General features: G+C 41.9%; 1 protein-coding gene across 1 annotated transcript; it reads left to right on the top strand.

Annotated features, from left to right (window-relative positions):
• The first annotated feature begins 1,456 nt into the window (after positions 1-1,456).
• Positions 1,457-18,140, top strand: DDX47 (DEAD-box helicase 47). The gene is made up of 12 exons (XM_050748229.1): positions 1,457-1,637; positions 2,303-2,396; positions 9,583-9,771; positions 10,028-10,099; positions 10,337-10,455; positions 11,031-11,102; positions 11,598-11,714; positions 12,279-12,425; positions 12,944-13,081; positions 14,113-14,183; positions 15,422-15,551; positions 17,582-18,140. The coding sequence occupies exons 1-12, from the start codon at positions 1,551-1,553 to the stop codon at positions 17,711-17,713; spliced, it is 1,368 nt and encodes a 455-aa protein (XP_050604186.1). The 5' UTR covers positions 1,457-1,550; the 3' UTR covers positions 17,714-18,140.

Here is an 18,140-nt window from a genome sequence, read left to right on the forward strand (position 1 = left end):
GTAGCTGGGATTACAGGTCCCCGCCACCACGCCTGGCTAATTTTTGTATTTTCAGTAGAGACAGGATTTCACCATATTGGCCAGGCTGGTCTTGAACTCCTGACCTCAAGTGATCCACCCGCCTTGGCCTCCCAAAGTGCTAGGATTACAGGTGTGAGCCCCGTGGCCCGCCTATTATCTTTTACACTTAATTCTTTTATTCCCAATTCCCAATTTTATTCTAATTCTTCTCCCTCTGCAGGCAACCATTCTAAAATATTTCAAGTGTATCTTCTGTTGGATGTATTTTAGCAGAATGTGATATCTGTGGGCCTATATTTTAATATACTTGATATATTTTATGCTTTTCTTACTCAGCGCTAGGTTTTTGAGATTCTCATCATATTGTTAAGGGCATGTTTGTAGACACCATGTTCACATTTTAACTATGCATTTCCCCAATGATGGACACCAGATTGCCTCCAACTTCCCATCCTCAGGAATAAGACTGCAATGAGCACCCTGTGCAGTGTGAGACCCAAGTGACAGGCCATGGGAGGGCATTGCTGGCCTTGGGGCATACAACGTACAGCTCTGAATTTGCTGCTTTCCAGAATAGCCTCAGTAGCTTCACAGTCTTGGTATTGGAATTCTCTCACTCTGGAATAATTATCTCCCGGGATCTTAAAACGTTTTCTCCTGCTCAACAGTGAGGTCTTAACTCAAATATCACCGTCTCAGAGAGGCCTTCCCAATCCACAGTTATCCCCACAACCCACCCTCGGCAGGTTACTCTGTCATTTTTATGTACACAGGGTTTCACTCTGTCGCCCAGGCTGGAGTGCAGCAGCAGGATCTCTGCTCACTGCAGCCTCAACCTCCGGGGTCAAGTGATCCCACAACCTCAGCCCCCTGAGTTGCTGGGATTACAGGCGCATGCCACCATGCATGCCCGACTGATTTTTGTTATTTTTTGTAGACACAGGGTTTTGCCATGTTGCCCAGGCTGGTCTCGAACTCCTGGGCTCAAGTGATCCACTCCCCTCAGCCTCCCAAAGTGCTGGGGTTACAGGCATGAGCACACCCAGCTACTTTTCACAATTTGAAATGATCTGTGATAGCTTATCTCCTTTTTCTGTCTCCTTTTTCTCCACGAGGGCAGGGGTCGCTGTCCTGTTCACTAGGCATCTAGCACAGCCTTAGCATATGGTAGGCTCTCAACATTATTGAATAAGGTAATACTATAATTAAAAAATGGCATTGTGATATCAATCCGTTCCAAACTCTATGGTTAGAAAAGCGGGGAACATAACTGGCGACGTACGTAGGGAAGGCGCTTTAAAAGGGATCTAAAGGTCAACTCGATTCCCCGGTGATGGGCCCCTTCCGCAATCGGACCTATTCCGCCTGCCTACGCGCGCATATTCACTGGGCCCCACCCGCCTAGCGGACGGGTGCAATCCCCGGCAAGCCCGCAGGGGGCGCCCAGAGCAAGCCGTCCGGGGAGAACTAAAACTACATTTCCCAGCATCCCGCGCGCCGCAGACCCACTTCCGGAGACTTCAGACAAGATGGCGGCGCCCGAGGAACGCGATTCTCCGACCGAAGCGTCCCAGCCAGTGATGGAAGAGGAGGAAACTAAAACATTTAAAGACCTGGTGAGAATGGATGGCGCTGGCTTCTTTTATGTACTCTGGTGCTAGGCTCAGGCAGACCCAATTACCTTAGATCCCGCTCTGATAGTGCACAAAAGCATCTCGGGGCCTACCTTGGGTTTTCCCCAGAATTTCAGAGGGCTGGGTTTCGGGCGTGCTCTGAGTTTGGGTGGTGGGAGGGCTGCTGGGCCCTGAGAGCCCCATTTGCCCTATTCGCCACTTTAGTGTGGCAACGTTTATATGTGTCCAGGAGGTTGTACATATGGGGAATTGGTCTCTTTATAGCTGGAGCTTTGGAGTCAGACGAACCAACCAGATTTGAATTTTGACCCAGTCTCTTACTATAGACAAGTTGTTATCTCTCTGTGTTTCTCTTTTCATATCTGTAAATTGGGGATAGTAATAAGTACTTACCTCGCAGAATTGTTGTGACGATTAAATGAGATGCTACATGTAAAGCACTTGGCCTTGGCCTTGGTGAGCAGAAAATGTTCGTTAAGTCTTGAGCTACTGTCTCATGGTATAAAGAGTAAGCTCTGAGATGCACAGCAAATACCTTTTAAAGCAAGTATATTGGTTGTACATGATGGTTCTGACAAAGTCAGTTAAGTAGGAGGGAGGTAGGGGTGTGCTGTTCTTGGCTAAGGTATATTTTTCTGAATTCTAAGGGTGTGACAGATGTGTTGTGTGAAGCTTGTGACCAGTTGGGATGGACAAAACCCACCAAGATCCAGATTGAAGCTATTCCTTTGGCCTTACAAGGTAGGTTGTGTGACTTCGTACAGATTTAATATAAAGTTATCTCAATTAGATACCCCTTTTGAAAGCTGTTGCTTGCATACTTCAAGTGAAATAAGGATATGGTCACTAAAGGTACAAAGTTTGGGTAATGGCATTTGAAAATGTCATTCTCCAGTTTTACAGAGCTTACTTTCTGTCTTAATAACTAAAAGGGTTTGTTCTCTGCCACAGATGCTGACTTTAAGGAAGCCCTGGATTAAAGTATATTAATGACAATCTTGGTAGACTTTATACATCAATGGGTGCACACTTAGACAGGGAAGGATGCCTGGAACACATATGTGTGTCTTGAGGAGTTGAGCATTCTTGCTGTGAGCCATGTTTATCAGATTTGTAAAAGAGTGGTTAAAGTGCTGATTGATGGCTAGTGGAACTGAAACTAACAGGATGAACTTTTTGTTTTTGAGGTTTTTTTTAAGATGGAGCTTTTTTTTTTTTGAGACAGAATTTTGCTCTGTCGCCCAGGCTGGAGTGCAGTAGTGCGATCTTGGCTCACTACAACCTCCGCCTCCCAGGTTCAAGCAATTCTCCCGCCTCAGCCTCCCGAGTAACTGGGATTACAGGCCCACCACCATGCCCGGCTAATTTTGTATTTTTAGTAGAGACAGGGTTTCAGCATGTTGGCCAGGCTGGTCTCGAACTCCTAACCTCAAGTGATCCACCTGCCTTGGCCTCCCAAAGTGCTGGGATTACAAGCGTGAGCCACCACACCTGGCCGTAACAGGATGAACTTTAATAGGAATAGAAATAAAGACCTGCTCTTAGATTCCTAAAGTACCAACTTTACAGGATTCGGGTGGGTGATAAAAGAGACCCAGAGGTCTTAGTTAACTGAAATCTATTAAGATCCTCAGAAAAAGTGAATGTAATCTTAGCTATTATTATAAGAGGGGTAATGTGGCTAATTATTGTTAGTATTAATGTAGCTATTATTACTATATTAGTGATTAATGTAAGCTATAATTATTACTAATTATTAGTAATTAACCTAGCTATTGATAATAATTGAAAGATTTAATGATTTGAAGAGCTGTCATGTGGAAAAGAGGTTAGACTTACTCTACAAAATTCCATTTGCTCTTTCCATAAATAGTTACTATTTGTTGTAAATGTAAGGCACTGGAGGTTAATAGTCTGTCCTCTCCTAGAGTCCATAATCTATTAAAGAGATAATTATAAATTTATTACAAGTTGAACAGGGACCTAAGAAAGTTACATTCAGAGTGCACTGAGGGAGAAGAGATTACTTCTAATTAGGATGGATTAGAGAAGATTTATTTCATTTTATTTTTGGCTGGGGAGGTTGGGAAGACATGTGAGCTGAACCTTGAAGACTGAATTTAGAAGGATTTAGACATTCAGATATGATGGGAAGGGAGAACTTTCTAGGCATAGGGAACAGCGTGGAAAAAAAGCCAGTCTGGAAACCATAGGCACGTATGGAGATTTGCAAGTACTTAGCAGAGTAGTGAAAAAGTTTAGTAAGGTGACTGGGGCCAGATTATGAAGGATTTGAGTGCTGAGTCAAGGAATTTGGTCTTCGTTTCATAGGCAGTGGGGCATTTTTGGAGCTTAAGGATTTAGAGTTGTACTCTTGGAAGATTAATCTCTTAGCTGTGAAAGATTAGAGACAAGAGACTGGAGTCTGGGAAACCAATTAGTAGGTTATTGTAATGATTTTAGCAATAAATAATGGGTAGGGTGGTGGTAGAATGAAAAAGAAAATGTTAGAAAAATAATCCTTGATTTTACAACCAGTTAAGCAAGTGGAAGGCAAGGAAGGGGTGGGGAAAATCTAAGATTATCGCTAAGTTTGTGGGCTGTTATGTTCAGGGCATATTATTGGTGTACCACTGATACAAAAAGGGAACGGGGGGAGAATTCAGGAAAGATGAGTTCAGTTGGAAGTAATTGATTTTGGATATCAATGAGATAGAGTTGACCTTGTGGGAGGGGAATGGGGAAATGTTGCTCAGGGTACAGTTTCAGTTAGCCGGGATGGATAAGTTTTTTTTTTTTTTTTTTTTTTTGAGACGGAGTCCCGCTCTGTCGCCCAGGCTGGAGGGCAGTGGCCAGATCTCAGCTCACTGCAAGCTCCGCCTCCCGGGTTCACGCCCGTTCTCCTGCCTCAGCCTCCCGAGTAGCTGGGACTACAGGCGCCCGCCACCTCGCCCGGCTAGTTTTTTGTATTTTTTAGTAGAGACGGGGTTTCACCGTGTTAGCCAGGATGGTCTCGATCTCCTGACCTCGTGATCCGCCCGTCTCGGCCTCCCAAAGTGCTGGGATTACAGGCTTGAGCCACCGCGCCCGGCCGGGATGGATAAGTTCTGAAGATCTATTGAATAGCATGATGACTACAGTTAATAATGTTTTGTGTATTTGAAAATTGCTAGGAGAGTAGATCTTAAATGTTCTCACCACAGAAATGACAAGTATGTGAGGTGACATATAGGTTAATGAGCTTGATTTAATCACTTCACAAAGTATACATATATCTAAACTTTGCATTCTATACCGTAAGTATATTATAATTTTTTGTCAATTAATAAAACTGAGGGACAATAAAAAAGGAAAAAAAATACCCAGTTGGAATCCTGGGATTGGAACTTGATTGAGAGGCCAGAGGTGGATATAGACATTGTATCCAAAGAGCAGTTATAGCTGAGATTAGAAATGGATTAGATTGGCAAAGATGACAGAGGAAAAATTGGAAGATTCAGTAGAGGGTTGAAAATCATGAGAGTATAGTTTCACACAAATTAGGAAAGGGAAAGTGTTTCAAGGAGGGGCTAATAAACACTTCCAACCTGTGCAGAGAAGTTTGAAGGATAAGGACCATATAAAGGCCAGTGGTGGGAAAGAAGTATCAGCGGCCCAGCATTACTTTCAAATAGCAAGAAGTTGCCGGGCGCGGTGGCTCACGCCTGTAATCCCAGCACTTTGGGAGGCTGAGGCAGGTGGATCACCTGAGGTCGGGAGTTCAAGACCAGCCTGACCAACATGGAGAAACCCTGTCTCTACTAAAAATACAAAATTAACCGGGGTGGTGGCAGATGCCTGTAATCCCAGCTACTCGGGAGGCTGAGGCAGGAGAATCACTTGAACCCGGGAGGCGGAGGTTGCGGTGAGCCGAGATTGTGCCATTGCACTCCAGCCTGGGCAACAAGAACAAAACTCTGTCTCAAAAGAAAAAAAAAAAAACAGCAAGAAGCGTTCGTGCATTTTAACTTTTCCAGCTTGCCCTACAGCATAGGTGAGAAAAAGGAGTCAAAACAGCTGGCAGTAATCCTAAAATTATTATTATTATTATTTTTTTTTTGAGAGGGATTCTTGCTGTCACCCAGGCTGGAGTGCAGTGGCCGGATCTCAGCTCACTGCAAGCTCCTCCTCCCGGGTTTACGCCATTCTCCTGCCTCAGCCTCCCGAGTAGCTGGGACTACAGGCGCCCACCACCTTGCTCTGCTAGTTTTTTGTATTTTTTAGTAGAGACGGGGTTTCACTGTATTCACCAGGATGGTCTCGATCTCCTGACCTTGTGATCCGCCCGTCTCGGCCTCCCAAAGTGCTGGGATTACAGGCTTGAGCCACCGTGCCCGGCCATCCTAAAATTATTTTAATGCTTTCAGCCATAAGTTTAAATTTGATGCAGAAAAGAATAGGGAGGGGTCAGTGGAAGATTGCTAGGAACTGACAGACACGATCACCATGGAAAATGTCTTTATCCTTATTGGGTTTGTCTCATTCTAATGAGTAGTTTATAAATATTTCATTTGAATCTATAGAAACGATTCAAATAATGTTTGATTTTGTTGCTGTTGTTATTTGATTAAAATAACTCTAAATTTGAATTTGGGATTAATGACGTTTTCAGTTTCTGCAAAGTTACTGAGCCCAGATTGTCCACTGTTCTTAAACCTTATAATATGCTGAATAGTAGGTAGGGATAATTATTTTATTAGTGAGGAAATTGAGGCTCAGGGAGTTAAGTCCTTTGGCTAGAGTCACCTAACTAATTATTGCTAGAGCTGGAATTTGAACATAGAATCTTATAGCTCAGAAAACCTCTGTTAATGGATCTGCATCAACATGTGTTACTATCAAGAGATTAAGAGTTGTTTGGTGAGCATGGTGGTTCATGCTTGTAATCCCAGCACTTTGGGAGGCTGAGGTGGGAGGATTGCTTGAGACCAGGAGGTTGAGACCTGCCTGGGTAACATAGTGAGACACCATCTATTTATTTCTGTTTCAGAGATCACTTAGAGTTGTCCTCAAGGAATTTCAAACAGCTTATTAATGGCTGCCATGTAGCAAGCACTTATGTTCAGTGCTAGCAACGTGGCAGGTCTATATGACAAAATTTATTCTGCTCTTATGGAGTTTATGCATGCTGGTATATTCTCTACAGGTATAAACACTGAAAAGGCTCAGAGGTTTCTTCAGAGATGAAGAAAGGAGATGACATAGAAAAATATATCAGTTTCACAAACTGAGGGTTGCTCTGAGGGACTCAAAAAACTGAAAGCAGTGCAGGCCTCAGCTGTGGGCAGCGAGCAGTGCTTATTGCTTCGTGAACCAAGCAACTTCGGCTCCTTTACTTCCCTAAATCTTTCTTATGTACTCCTTTCTTCTGAAATGTTAAGATTTCCCTTGACAAAAAAAGAACAAATCGTAGCTGCCCCGCCCCCTGTTCCCGAAGGTGTATTGTGTTACACAGGCAGGACAGCAGTATCCCCAAGGAGTTGAAGACTAAAAAGCTTTGGGAATCATTTGCTTACACTGACCTTTGTTTCTCAGATAGGTAGATGCTGTTGCAATTCATTATTACCTACCCTGCCACTGGGGAACATTACAATAAGTAGATGAGTGAGACGTTTTATCCCTGGATTGTCATTTGTCTGTAATCTCTAAAAAATCAGTCTGTTGTCTGGTTTGACTTGTATTTCACATCTGTGCATTTGCTTTTGAATGGAAAACACTGATGTTAATGAAAAGAAGGCTAAAATATATAATTCACTAGGATACACTGTGTATTAATCCGTTTTCACACCGATGATAAAGACACACGCAAGACTGGGAAGAAAAAGAGGGTTAATTGGACTTACAGTTCCATGTGTGTCTGGGGAGCCGCCAGAATCATGGCAGGAGGCAAAAGGCGCTTCTTACCTGGTGGCGGCAAGAGAAAATTAGAGACATGCAAAGGCAGAAACCCCTTGACAAAACCATCAGATCTCACTAGACGTATGCACTACTGTGAGAACAGTGTGGGGGAAACCGCCTCCATGATTCAAATTATCTCCCACCGGCTCCGTCCCACAACATGTGGAAATTATGGGAGTACAATTCAAGATGAGATTTGGGTGAGAAATACTGAATCAGAATTTCCAGGCATGGGACCGGTCATATATATATATATGTCTCATGGATTATTCTGAAGCATCTGCCCCTGAGGGAGTACCAGTGGTAGGATATTTATGTCCCATGTCTGTTCTAACCCCACTTTTTTCCTGAGCTCCAAACAAGTATGTTCAACTGGTTTTTAGACGTATTTCTAAACAAGTATGTCCAACTGCTTTTTAGACATACCTCTTTGAGTTTACTGCAGGAATCTTAAGTTCTAAGTTCCCTGTGTGGAAACCAAAGTCCTTATTTTCCTAACCAGGACTAATTTTTCTGTTGCCTATATCTCAGTTTTTGGCTTTTGAGTGTCCTGTACTAAAAATGTGTGCGTCACCCACATTCCCCTTTGTTAGTTTCTGAATCTCACTCATTCCTGTGCTCATTCCTGGCCTCGGTTCGGGCCACCATCATATCTCCCCTGAATTATATCTGATGTCCCGGTTGAGCCTTTGTTTTCCCTGTTCTGGTCATTTAAGTCATTTCAGATTGTAAGTCATGTTCAGGTTATGTCAGGGGAAAGGGATTTGTTTATTGTAGGATTATCTTCTAGGTAAAGAAGACTTCTCAGCTGTTACGCGGTCATAGAACAGGGGCAGCAACTGTAGGGGTCGTGATTTAAGAGGGAGTGTTCTCAGTGGACACTGTTGTAGTGCATAGCTGCCTATGCACTACAGCCAGCCTGGAGATAGTGATCTCCACCCAGGAGTTAATTTCCAGATCTTATAAGTTGTGGCTTGAGTGGTGATAACAAACAGTGGTGACCTGTTCTTAAAGAATTACTTAGAGCATTCTTCCCTCAGAAGGAGCAGTAAATGGCATGCACTGTAAGGTTCCTTGGCTCCTCCTTATGCCATCAGGCCTAGAGTTTATCTTCCTAAACAGTAATACTGATCATGATATTCCCTGTTTAAAATCCTTCAATTCTCTCTTATAGGAAAACATCAAAACTCTAGCCTCATTCTTCTCTCTTTCTCCCTTAACACTTCTATGTTCCAGCCACATTACACTCCTCAGCCTAACTATGCATGCTATGTTCTTTTTTTTTTTTTTTGATACGGAGTTTCGCTCTTGTTGCCCAGGCTGCAGTGCAATGGCACGATCTCCGCTCACCACCGCGGCAACCTCCGCCTCCTGGGTTCAAGCAACTCTGCCTCAGCCTCCCGAGTAGCTGGGATTACAGGCATGCCACCATGCCTGGCTAATTTTATATTTTTAGTAGAGACAGGGTTTTTTCCATGTTGGTCAGGCTGGTCTCGAACTCCCAACCTCAGGTGATTTGCCCACCTCAGCCTCCCAAAATGTTGGGATTACAGGTGTGAGCCATCACGCCTGGCCAGCATGCTATGTTCTCTAAAGCCTTAATTATAATTATCTTTCCTCTTACAGGAATATCATTTCTTCCCTTCTTTGCTTACTTCTAGGTTTAACTCACTTAATCATCTCTGTTAGCCTTTTTTTACTCTTCTGGGCAGTAGTTACTTTTCCTTGTGTTCTCACGTATTTTGCAGGGGCTTGTATTAAAACTCTTATCACATTATAATGAATTTGTATATCAGACTGTCTCACCACTGGGTTTTGAGCTTATCTAAGAGAGAGACCATGTCTTTTCTGTTTATTCAACTTTCCTCTCTCCCCAGTTCATCAGATATTTATTAAGCGTCTACTTTGTGCCCAGCATTGTGTCATTGTAGAAGACACAGAAATACTGCAGAGAGAATTAACTTGGCTGTTGAATTTCTTTTTCTTCTAGGTCGTGATATCATCGGGCTGGCAGAAACTGGCTCTGGAAAAACAGGCGCCTTTGCTTTGCCCATTCTGAATGCACTGCTGGAGACCCCACAGCGTTTGTTTGCCCTAGTTCTTACCCCGACTCGGGAGCTGGCCTTTCAGATCTCAGAGCAGTTTGAAGCCCTGGGGTCCTCTATTGGAGTGCAGAGTGGTAAGTGTCTGAGAGGGAAGGGATCCTAGGTTGCCATCACAAGTGAAGAATGAGTGTGAAAGGAGAATGGAGGAAGGTATTGCTAGCATAATTCATTGACCCAAAGAGCTAATGCTGTATTTTAGCTTTGGGAAGAGTATTAATTGTAAGGGAAGAACAAGTTTAAGTAGAAATCTGGCATTGGCTCTAAAAGATGTTCAGTGGACCGTGGAAAAAAATTAAGGATCTCATCTCTATGTTCTTTTTCTCTCTGTAGCTGTGATTGTGGGTGGAATTGATTCAATGTCTCAATCTTTGGCCCTTGCAAAAAAACCACATATAATAATAGGTGAGTAACTGACGAAGGTAAAAGACACTGGCAGTGATGAATTGGAGAAAATCTACCAATATCGGATAGGAAGACTTTGAGAAACAGATTTTGTAACCCTGTTAAATTTTTTAATTTCTTAAGTTAAATTTGGTGGAGAGCTGTGGGGTGGGGCAGGTAACTTTATTTGTTTGTTGTTGTTGTTGTTTTTCGTCCTGTTCTGAAACATCACTGTTTCTCCTCAACCTCTCTTGGTAGCAACTCCTGGTCGACTGATTGACCACTTGGAAAATACGAAAGGTTTCAACTTGAGAGCTCTCAAATACTTGGTTATGGACGAAGCCGACCGAATACTGAATATGGATTTTGAGACAGAGGTGAGCTCTCAATTTCTTTCCTCCTCTTAGAGCATCTCAGGTTCCTGTTTCAAAATTTGGTTCATTGCCCACTTGTTTTATGTAGAACATTGCATCAGTATCAGTTTCATTCTTGATATTCTTCAAATTGCAGTTTCTCAGCACCCTTTTATCTTTAGAATATAGTCTGACTCTGACTCCAGAAATGGGAAATATCAAAACTGGATTTTCTTTTCCATTTCATTTAATTTAGACCTTGACATATACCCTGAAATATCTTTATTTTCTTTGATGACCCACTAATCCCAGCTTACTTAGTTGATTAATACTTATTCTTGACTTTTCTCTTAGATCAACTCTGGTCTACTAATTTAAACTGTTCTTTTCTTAGAAAGGTATTTTTTTAATAGTGTCTGGTGGGGTATCAGGCAGTAAATATTCAGTAAACTTTAGCTGAATCGAATTGAATTTTCGAGTACCAAATCTTCACAGTGATATATTTAATTTGTTAACGTCTACCTCCTTCATTACCTAGAGGATTTGCAGCTCTTCCAGTCTGAACATCATATTGGCATCTTTTCCTCTTTGTGCCTTAGGTTGACAAGATCCTCAAAGTGATCCCTCGAGATCGGAAAACATTCCTCTTCTCTGCCACCATGACCAAGAAGGTGAAATTTGCTAGGACTTTTGTTTCTTCTTTATGAGAATTGATACATAAAGTAAATGGTAACAACAATAATAACAATAAGTAAAAATAAATTGCTTTAGTCCATTTTCACACTGCTATAAAGAACTATCTGAGACTAGGTAATTTATACAGAAAAGAGAGGTGTAATTGACTCACAGTTCCACATGGCTGGGGAGACCTCAGAAAACTTACAATTATGGCAGAAGGCGAAGGGGAAGCAAGGCACGTCTTACATGGTGGCAGGAGGTAGGGGCAGTGCCACACTTTAAAACCATCAGAAATTGTGAGAACTCACTATCATGAGAACAGCATGGGGGAAAACCACCTCCATGATCCAGTCACCTCCCACCAGGTCCCTCCCGTGACATGTGGGGATTACAATTCAACATGAGATTTGAGTGGGGACACAGAGTCAAACCATATAAATAAAGAGTGTTTAGGCATCAGTGTGCTGTTCTGGATCTTCTTCCTCCAGGTGCAAAAGCTTCAGCGAGCAGCTCTGAAAAATCCTGTGAAATGTGCCGTTTCCTCTAAATACCAGACAGTTGAAAAATTACAGCAATATTATATTTTTATTCCCTCTAAATTCAAGGTAAAGTGTTTACTTTGATCATTCCTGCCTCTCCCTCTTCTTTTCACCAAAGCATCTGAAAATGTGTCAACCCTTGATTAGCCAAGAGCTGTAATGCAGATTGGCATCCTGTCTGTTTGCTTTAGAGGGCGTGTTGTGCTTATATTATCACCGATAAACTAGACATGCCAGGAATTCACAACATATTAAACCACAATAATGAGGTCATGATGTAATCATATAATTCCTTCCCATCCCCATCCTTGAGGTAATTTTTCCTTTGTTCGCTTATAATGTGGCTTTTATTTAGGATGAAGCCTCTGGTTTTGTGCTTTGATATAAGGACTTCTCCTGTTTTCTGAGGACAGATCTCCTGCCTGCCTTTAGGCTCTGTGGGGAATAGTGGTTCACGGAGATGATAATGCTGGTTAAGGAATCCTAAGCTGGCAGCTGGAGGTCTGGATAATGGAGGTCTGGATAATTGAGAAGCAACTATAGGGTTAGTTTTTACCTTATGTATATGCCAGGTCTCCAATCCTTTCTCCCAGGTTCGATGACATATATTGTTTTGGGTTTGTAACTTAGGATACCTACCTGGTTTATATTCTAAATGAATTGGCGGGAAACTCCTTTATGATATTCTGCAGCACCTGTAATAATACCCAGAGAACAGCTTTGCTACTGCGAAATCTTGGATTCACTGCCATCCCCCTCCATGGACAAATGAGTCAGGTAAGGATTCATCGTCATCATCAGCCATGCACTGATGGCATGAGCGAGATAAACCTCCTAACAATAGATTTGTACAATAAGGACATAGGGCACTGATGCCTGTTTCCATAATTGTTCTCATTTTATGGGCTTTGAAGTGTTGCTCTAGATGCTTACTTTCTCCCAGGGTAGCAAGAGGCTCCCATTAGAATATTTCATATGTAGCTGTCTGGTTTGCAAGCTGTTGAGTTGATGTATTCAGCCCTAATGGTAATAATGACTCTGGTCTCTAAAAACATTAATAAATTATTTCACAGTTACTTTTCTATTGTGTCAGGCTACCCTTATTTTGTATCATTTTTTTTTTTTATTTCTTGTTGCTTCATATTTCTGTTTTGACCTGTGAAGCCCCATTCAAAAGTTGGGGGGAAAAAAACTTTAAAAAATTTATGTCTCTTTGTTCTTGTGTTTGTCTGTTTTGTGTTTTGTATTCCAAAATGTATGTTAAGTTTTCCATCATTTCTTTCTCATTACCTCAGAGTAAGCGCCTAGGATCCCTTAATAAGTTTAAGGCCAAGGCCCGTTCCATTCTTCTAGCAACTGACGTTGCCAGCCGGGGTTTGGACATACCTCATGTAGATGTAGTTGTCAACTTTGACATTCCTACCCATTCCAAGGTGAGTCCTGTTGCTAACTTGCCTTTCTAGTCCTAAAGTGTGTTTCTTAATGGAGTGTCTTCTGTCTTTCCTTAGTTACAGCAGTTTTTTTGTTCCTGGTTAATTAAGTATCAGGAAACAAGAAAGCCCTTGATTAGTTCATTCTCATCATCTTGCACAGGCCTGTGTATGTAACGTTAGTACATATGAAAGAGGTAGCCAAGGAGAGTTATTAGATGCTCATAGTAGTGGCAGGTGCACCACATACTGATCATGTCACTGTCATTTCTTGAGAATGACAACTTGTAGTTCTCAGTGTATCTCAAGGTTTCTCAGCCTTGGCACTATTAACATTTTAAGCTGTCGAATTCTTTGAAGGGTTGTTCTTTGAGTTGAAGGATTCCTAGTAGCATTCCTGGCCTCTACCCACTAGATGACAGCATCACACACTCTTCCACTTGTGATAATCAGAAGTATTTCCAGACATTACCAGTGTCCCTTGAGGATGACAGAAGCACCCCTGGATGAGACTGGTGTGTCTCTTGTCTTTGTATTTAACTGCTGTAGATGAGGTGCTATCTCATTTGATTTTCATAACAACTCTATAATTTGGGCATGTATTTCTATGCCTGTTCAATAAATAGAAACCAAGGTTCAGGGAGGTTATATAATTTGCAGGTAATTGTGTAACTGGCAGGTGGGAAGGACCACAGCTGTAACCCAGCTCTGCCTCGAGATCCAGTGCTGTTTTTTAAAACACCATGCAGCTTGCGACCATGTATATATGCTTTGTAGATTTATCTTTCTATGAAAGAGGGGAAAGCATTGGATCCATTTTGTGCTGCAAGGAGAATAAAAAAGATGAAGTAGATTTGTCTCAACAGATTGCCCAGGCCATTTATTTTCTCCATGTTATGACATGAATCTATTTTCTTTCAAAGTTTTATGGCAAGACTTTGCATACGTAGGTTTTTTTTTTTTTTTTTTTTTTTTTTTTTTTTTTTATACTTATAATCCATATAACTTGAATTTATGTACCCTTTTGGTTTTAGGATTACATCCATCGAGTAGGTCGAACAGCTAGAGCTGGGCGCTCCGGAAAGGCTATTACTTTTGTCACGCAGTAAGTAAATCAGCTTTAGGGGCAGAGCAACGTAGAGAAAAGAGCAGAACTTTCGAGCCACTGACTGGGAACCTGGCGCTATCATTTACTACACTACTCACTTTCATACTGAAAACCAGGATGAAGGCGTTGAAAGATGGGAATAGTAATACCTATCTAGCAGGGTTTTGGTGAAAATTGGAGATGATATATGTAAAAGATCTAGTATAGTATTTGGCATGTAGAATGGTGAAGTGGTACCTAGAGCTGGAGAGCAATTGTCTTTGTGTCAACTCAGAAAGTATTAGAATAACTATTTCCAATTTTTTTTTTTTTGAGGAACAAATTTTTATGTGCCCAAGGCTGTCCTGTGAATAAATACCTTGAGGGATTTTCTCCCTCCTTCCCTCTTTTTTTTTTTTTTTTTTAATTTGTCTCGCTCTGTTGCCTAGGCTAGAGTGCAGTGGTGCGACCTTGGCTGAGTGCACCTTCCACCCCCTGGGCTCAAGCAATCCTCCTACCTCACCTTAGCCTCCCAAGTAGCTGGGACCACAGGTGCATGCCAGCACACCTGGCTTTTTAAAAAATATTTTTAGCAGAGACAGGGTTTTGTCATGTTGGCCAGGCTGGTCTTGAACTCCTGAGCTCAAGTGATCCATCTGCCTCAGCCTCCCATAGTGCTGGGATTACAGGCGCAAGCCACCTGCCTCAGCTTCCCATAGCGCTGGGATTATAGGCACAAGCCACCTGCCCGGCCGATTTTTCTTTCTTTCTTTTTTTTTTTTTTTTAAGCAGCAAGGTTTTACTCTGTTGCCCAGGCTGGAGTGCAGTGGCTCGATAATAGCTCACTGCAGCTTCAAACTCCTGGGCTCAAGTAGTCCTCATGCCTCAACGTCGAATGGCTGGGACTATAGGCACAGGCCGTCACGGTTGGCTAATTTTTAATTTTTTTATAGAGATGGCATCTCACTATGTTGTCCAGGCTGGTCTGGAAGTCCTGGTCTCAAGTGATTCTCCTGCTTTGACCTCCCAAAGCATTGGGATTATAGTTGCAAGCCACCACGCCTGGCCTCCCTGGAGTGATTTTCTAATGGGCTATGCACAGAGATTGCACTTAACCCATACTTAGAAAAGAAATAATATGTTCAATATTGTTTAAACCTATGGCTCCTATTGCGTTGCGTCATATAATAATAGTTTGGGAATGGACAGCATTTGCATTACCAGGCAACCAAAGCTGTGCAGTTCTCCTTCCTCAGGTATGACGTGGAACTCTTCCAGCGCATAGAACACTTAATTGGGAAGAAACTACCAGTCTTTCCAACACAGGATGATGAGGTTATGATGCTGGCAGAACGCGTGGCTGAAGCCCAAAGATTTGCCCGAATGGTATGCATCTTTCTTTTCTCACCAGTGTCTGTGCAAACCATGTTAACTGTGTGCCACTTTATCATATTAACCCTCACACTAGACTGCAGAAGCTGGGTATTATTTTATTCCAAATTTCAGATGAACAAACTAAGGTGCAGAGATGGTAGGTAATTTGCATTAGACCATCCAACCAAATGGTGGATTCAGGGTTTGGCCTCATTCTGACATTTACACATTCATAGCAACTGTTCACGTGTCACCTGTGGTGAGATAATTCATCAGACCTGAGGTCAGAAGATGCAGCTGTGAACTGTGTGAGCTTGGGAAATGTGCCTGACTTCTCAGAATCAGAATCAGTTTCTCACCTGTAAATTGGGAATAACACTTGCCTGAATACCTTATGGGGTTTTACAAGCACCAGAGAAGCCAATATAAACTACATAGTTCCTAGTAGGGGTTGATCATACCTGATCCAAACATTTGAAATCCAAAACCAAGATCCAAACTTTTTTTTTTTTTGAGACGGAGTTTCACTCTTGTTGCCCAGGCTGAAATGCAATGGTATAAGCTCGGCTCACCGCAACCTCCGCCTCCCAGGTTCAAGCAATTCTCCTGCCTCAGCCTCCCAAGTAGCTGGGATTACAGGCATGTGCCACCATGCCCAGCTAATTTTGTATTTTTAGTAGAGATGGGGTTTCTCCATTTTGGTCAGGCTGGTCTCAAACTTCTGACCTCAGGTGATCCATCCGCCTCAGCCTCCCAGAGTGCTGGGATTACAGGCTTGAGCCACCACGCCTGGCGATCCAAAACTTTGAGTGCCAAAAGGATTGCCACAAGTGGAAAATTCCATGCCTGACTGCATGTGACAGGTTGCTACCAAGACACAGTCAAAATGTTTTTAATGCACAAAAATATTAAAAATACTGTGTAAAATTACCTTCAGACAATGTGTATAAGGTATATATGAAACAAGTGAATTTTGTGTTTAGAATTGAGTCCCATCCCCAAGATAGCTCATTATGTATCTGCAAATATTCTAGAATTAGAAAAAATCTGAAATCCAAAACACTGCTGGTCCCAAGCATTTCAGATGAGGGATACTCACCCTGTAGTAGTAGTAACAGTAATAGTGGTGATGAGAAGATTCTAGAGGAAAACGCTCGGAAGTGCTGCCTGCTTTTTGGAGTTCTGGTCTGAGGGATGGAGAAACTTTGCCCATAGGTGGTTGTTGGAGTAGCTGAGGTACAGATTTGGTTTTTATTCTGCCCACATGGGATTTTTTTGTTTGGTATTTTTGTTTGTTAAAGTATTACATGTGCATTGGGAAAAAAATTCAAAAAATACAGAAAAGATTAAAGTAGTAAGTGAAAAGGTAAACATTTCCCCACAGAAAACCATTGATAACATGTGGTTATTTTTCTTTCTTTAGCCATAATTAGACTTTAATTATATAGGATTAACATTTTTCTGTTTCAACAAATATAGATTCATGTGATCGTTTCTTAACAGCTACAAAGAATTCCATCATGTGTATGAAATACTTACATTCATGGATGCTTATGCTTTTTTCCAGTTTTTTTCTACTTTGGTACAGTGTTGAACTCCCTACTTCGTATAGCTTTGCATACTTACTCCCTTAGAATAAATTCCTAGAAGTAGAATTGTTGGGCCAAGGGATGTACACAGTTAAAATTTGAACTCGTACAGAATGCCAAATTGCCCCTTCCCCCAAGAAAAGCTATAGCAGATTGCACTGTAAGTGACAGTATATGTGAATTTTTCTACACCTTGGCCAATACTGGGGATTACCCTTCTCTTAAGTCTTTGCCAATCTGCCATGTGAAAATAAAACCTTATTATTTTAATGTTCACGTTTTGATTACCAATAAGGTTAACATCTTTGTATATTTGGAGTTAGATCTCATTCCTTTGCTAATGTCAGGCATCAGGACGTTACTTGATACTTGATCTTAAGGAGAGGGGAGTAGAATGTGTTACCTTCAGTGCCAGTAATTCGTTTTCAATCCCATCTTCTTTTTTTCTTGCAGGAGTTAAGGGAGCATGGAGAAAAGAAGAAACGCTCGCGAGAGGATGCTGGAGATAATGATGATACAGAGGGCGCTATTGGTGTCAGGAACAAGGTGGCTGGAGGAAAAATGAAGAAGCGGAAAGGCCGTTAATCACTTTTATGAAGGCTCACGTTCTGCTGTTCTGTGAAAGAGAACTGGAGAATGAAACCTGCTCCGACAGAGATCGTGAGACTGAAATCTGTCAGAATTGTGTCCAGAATGTGCTCAGTGAATTCAGTACTCTTCCCCATTCTGGGTTGGAGTTTACTGCAGAATAATTCTTACAGTGCTGATGTCAAGACCGTTACTGTTTTTTCAACTTTGACTCTTCGCTCATGACATGAGTAGGATGTGCTCTTCTGTCACTCACACAGACCTGTTGCCTTTTTTAGCTGCAAGTCGAGGACTAGGTTGATGATGTCCACGACCTGTAATTGTAAAGAAGCTTGGACATCTGCAAATGATATTTAAGCCATCTTGGCTTGTACTTTTTTCAAACTAATGTGAAACAATAAATTTAAACATTATTTTTAAAAGA

The sequence above is a fragment of the Macaca thibetana genome, chromosome 11 (genome assembly GCF_024542745.1).
Source record: "Macaca thibetana thibetana isolate TM-01 chromosome 11, ASM2454274v1, whole genome shotgun sequence".
Taxonomy (NCBI): Eukaryota; Metazoa; Chordata; class Mammalia; order Primates; family Cercopithecidae; genus Macaca; species Macaca thibetana.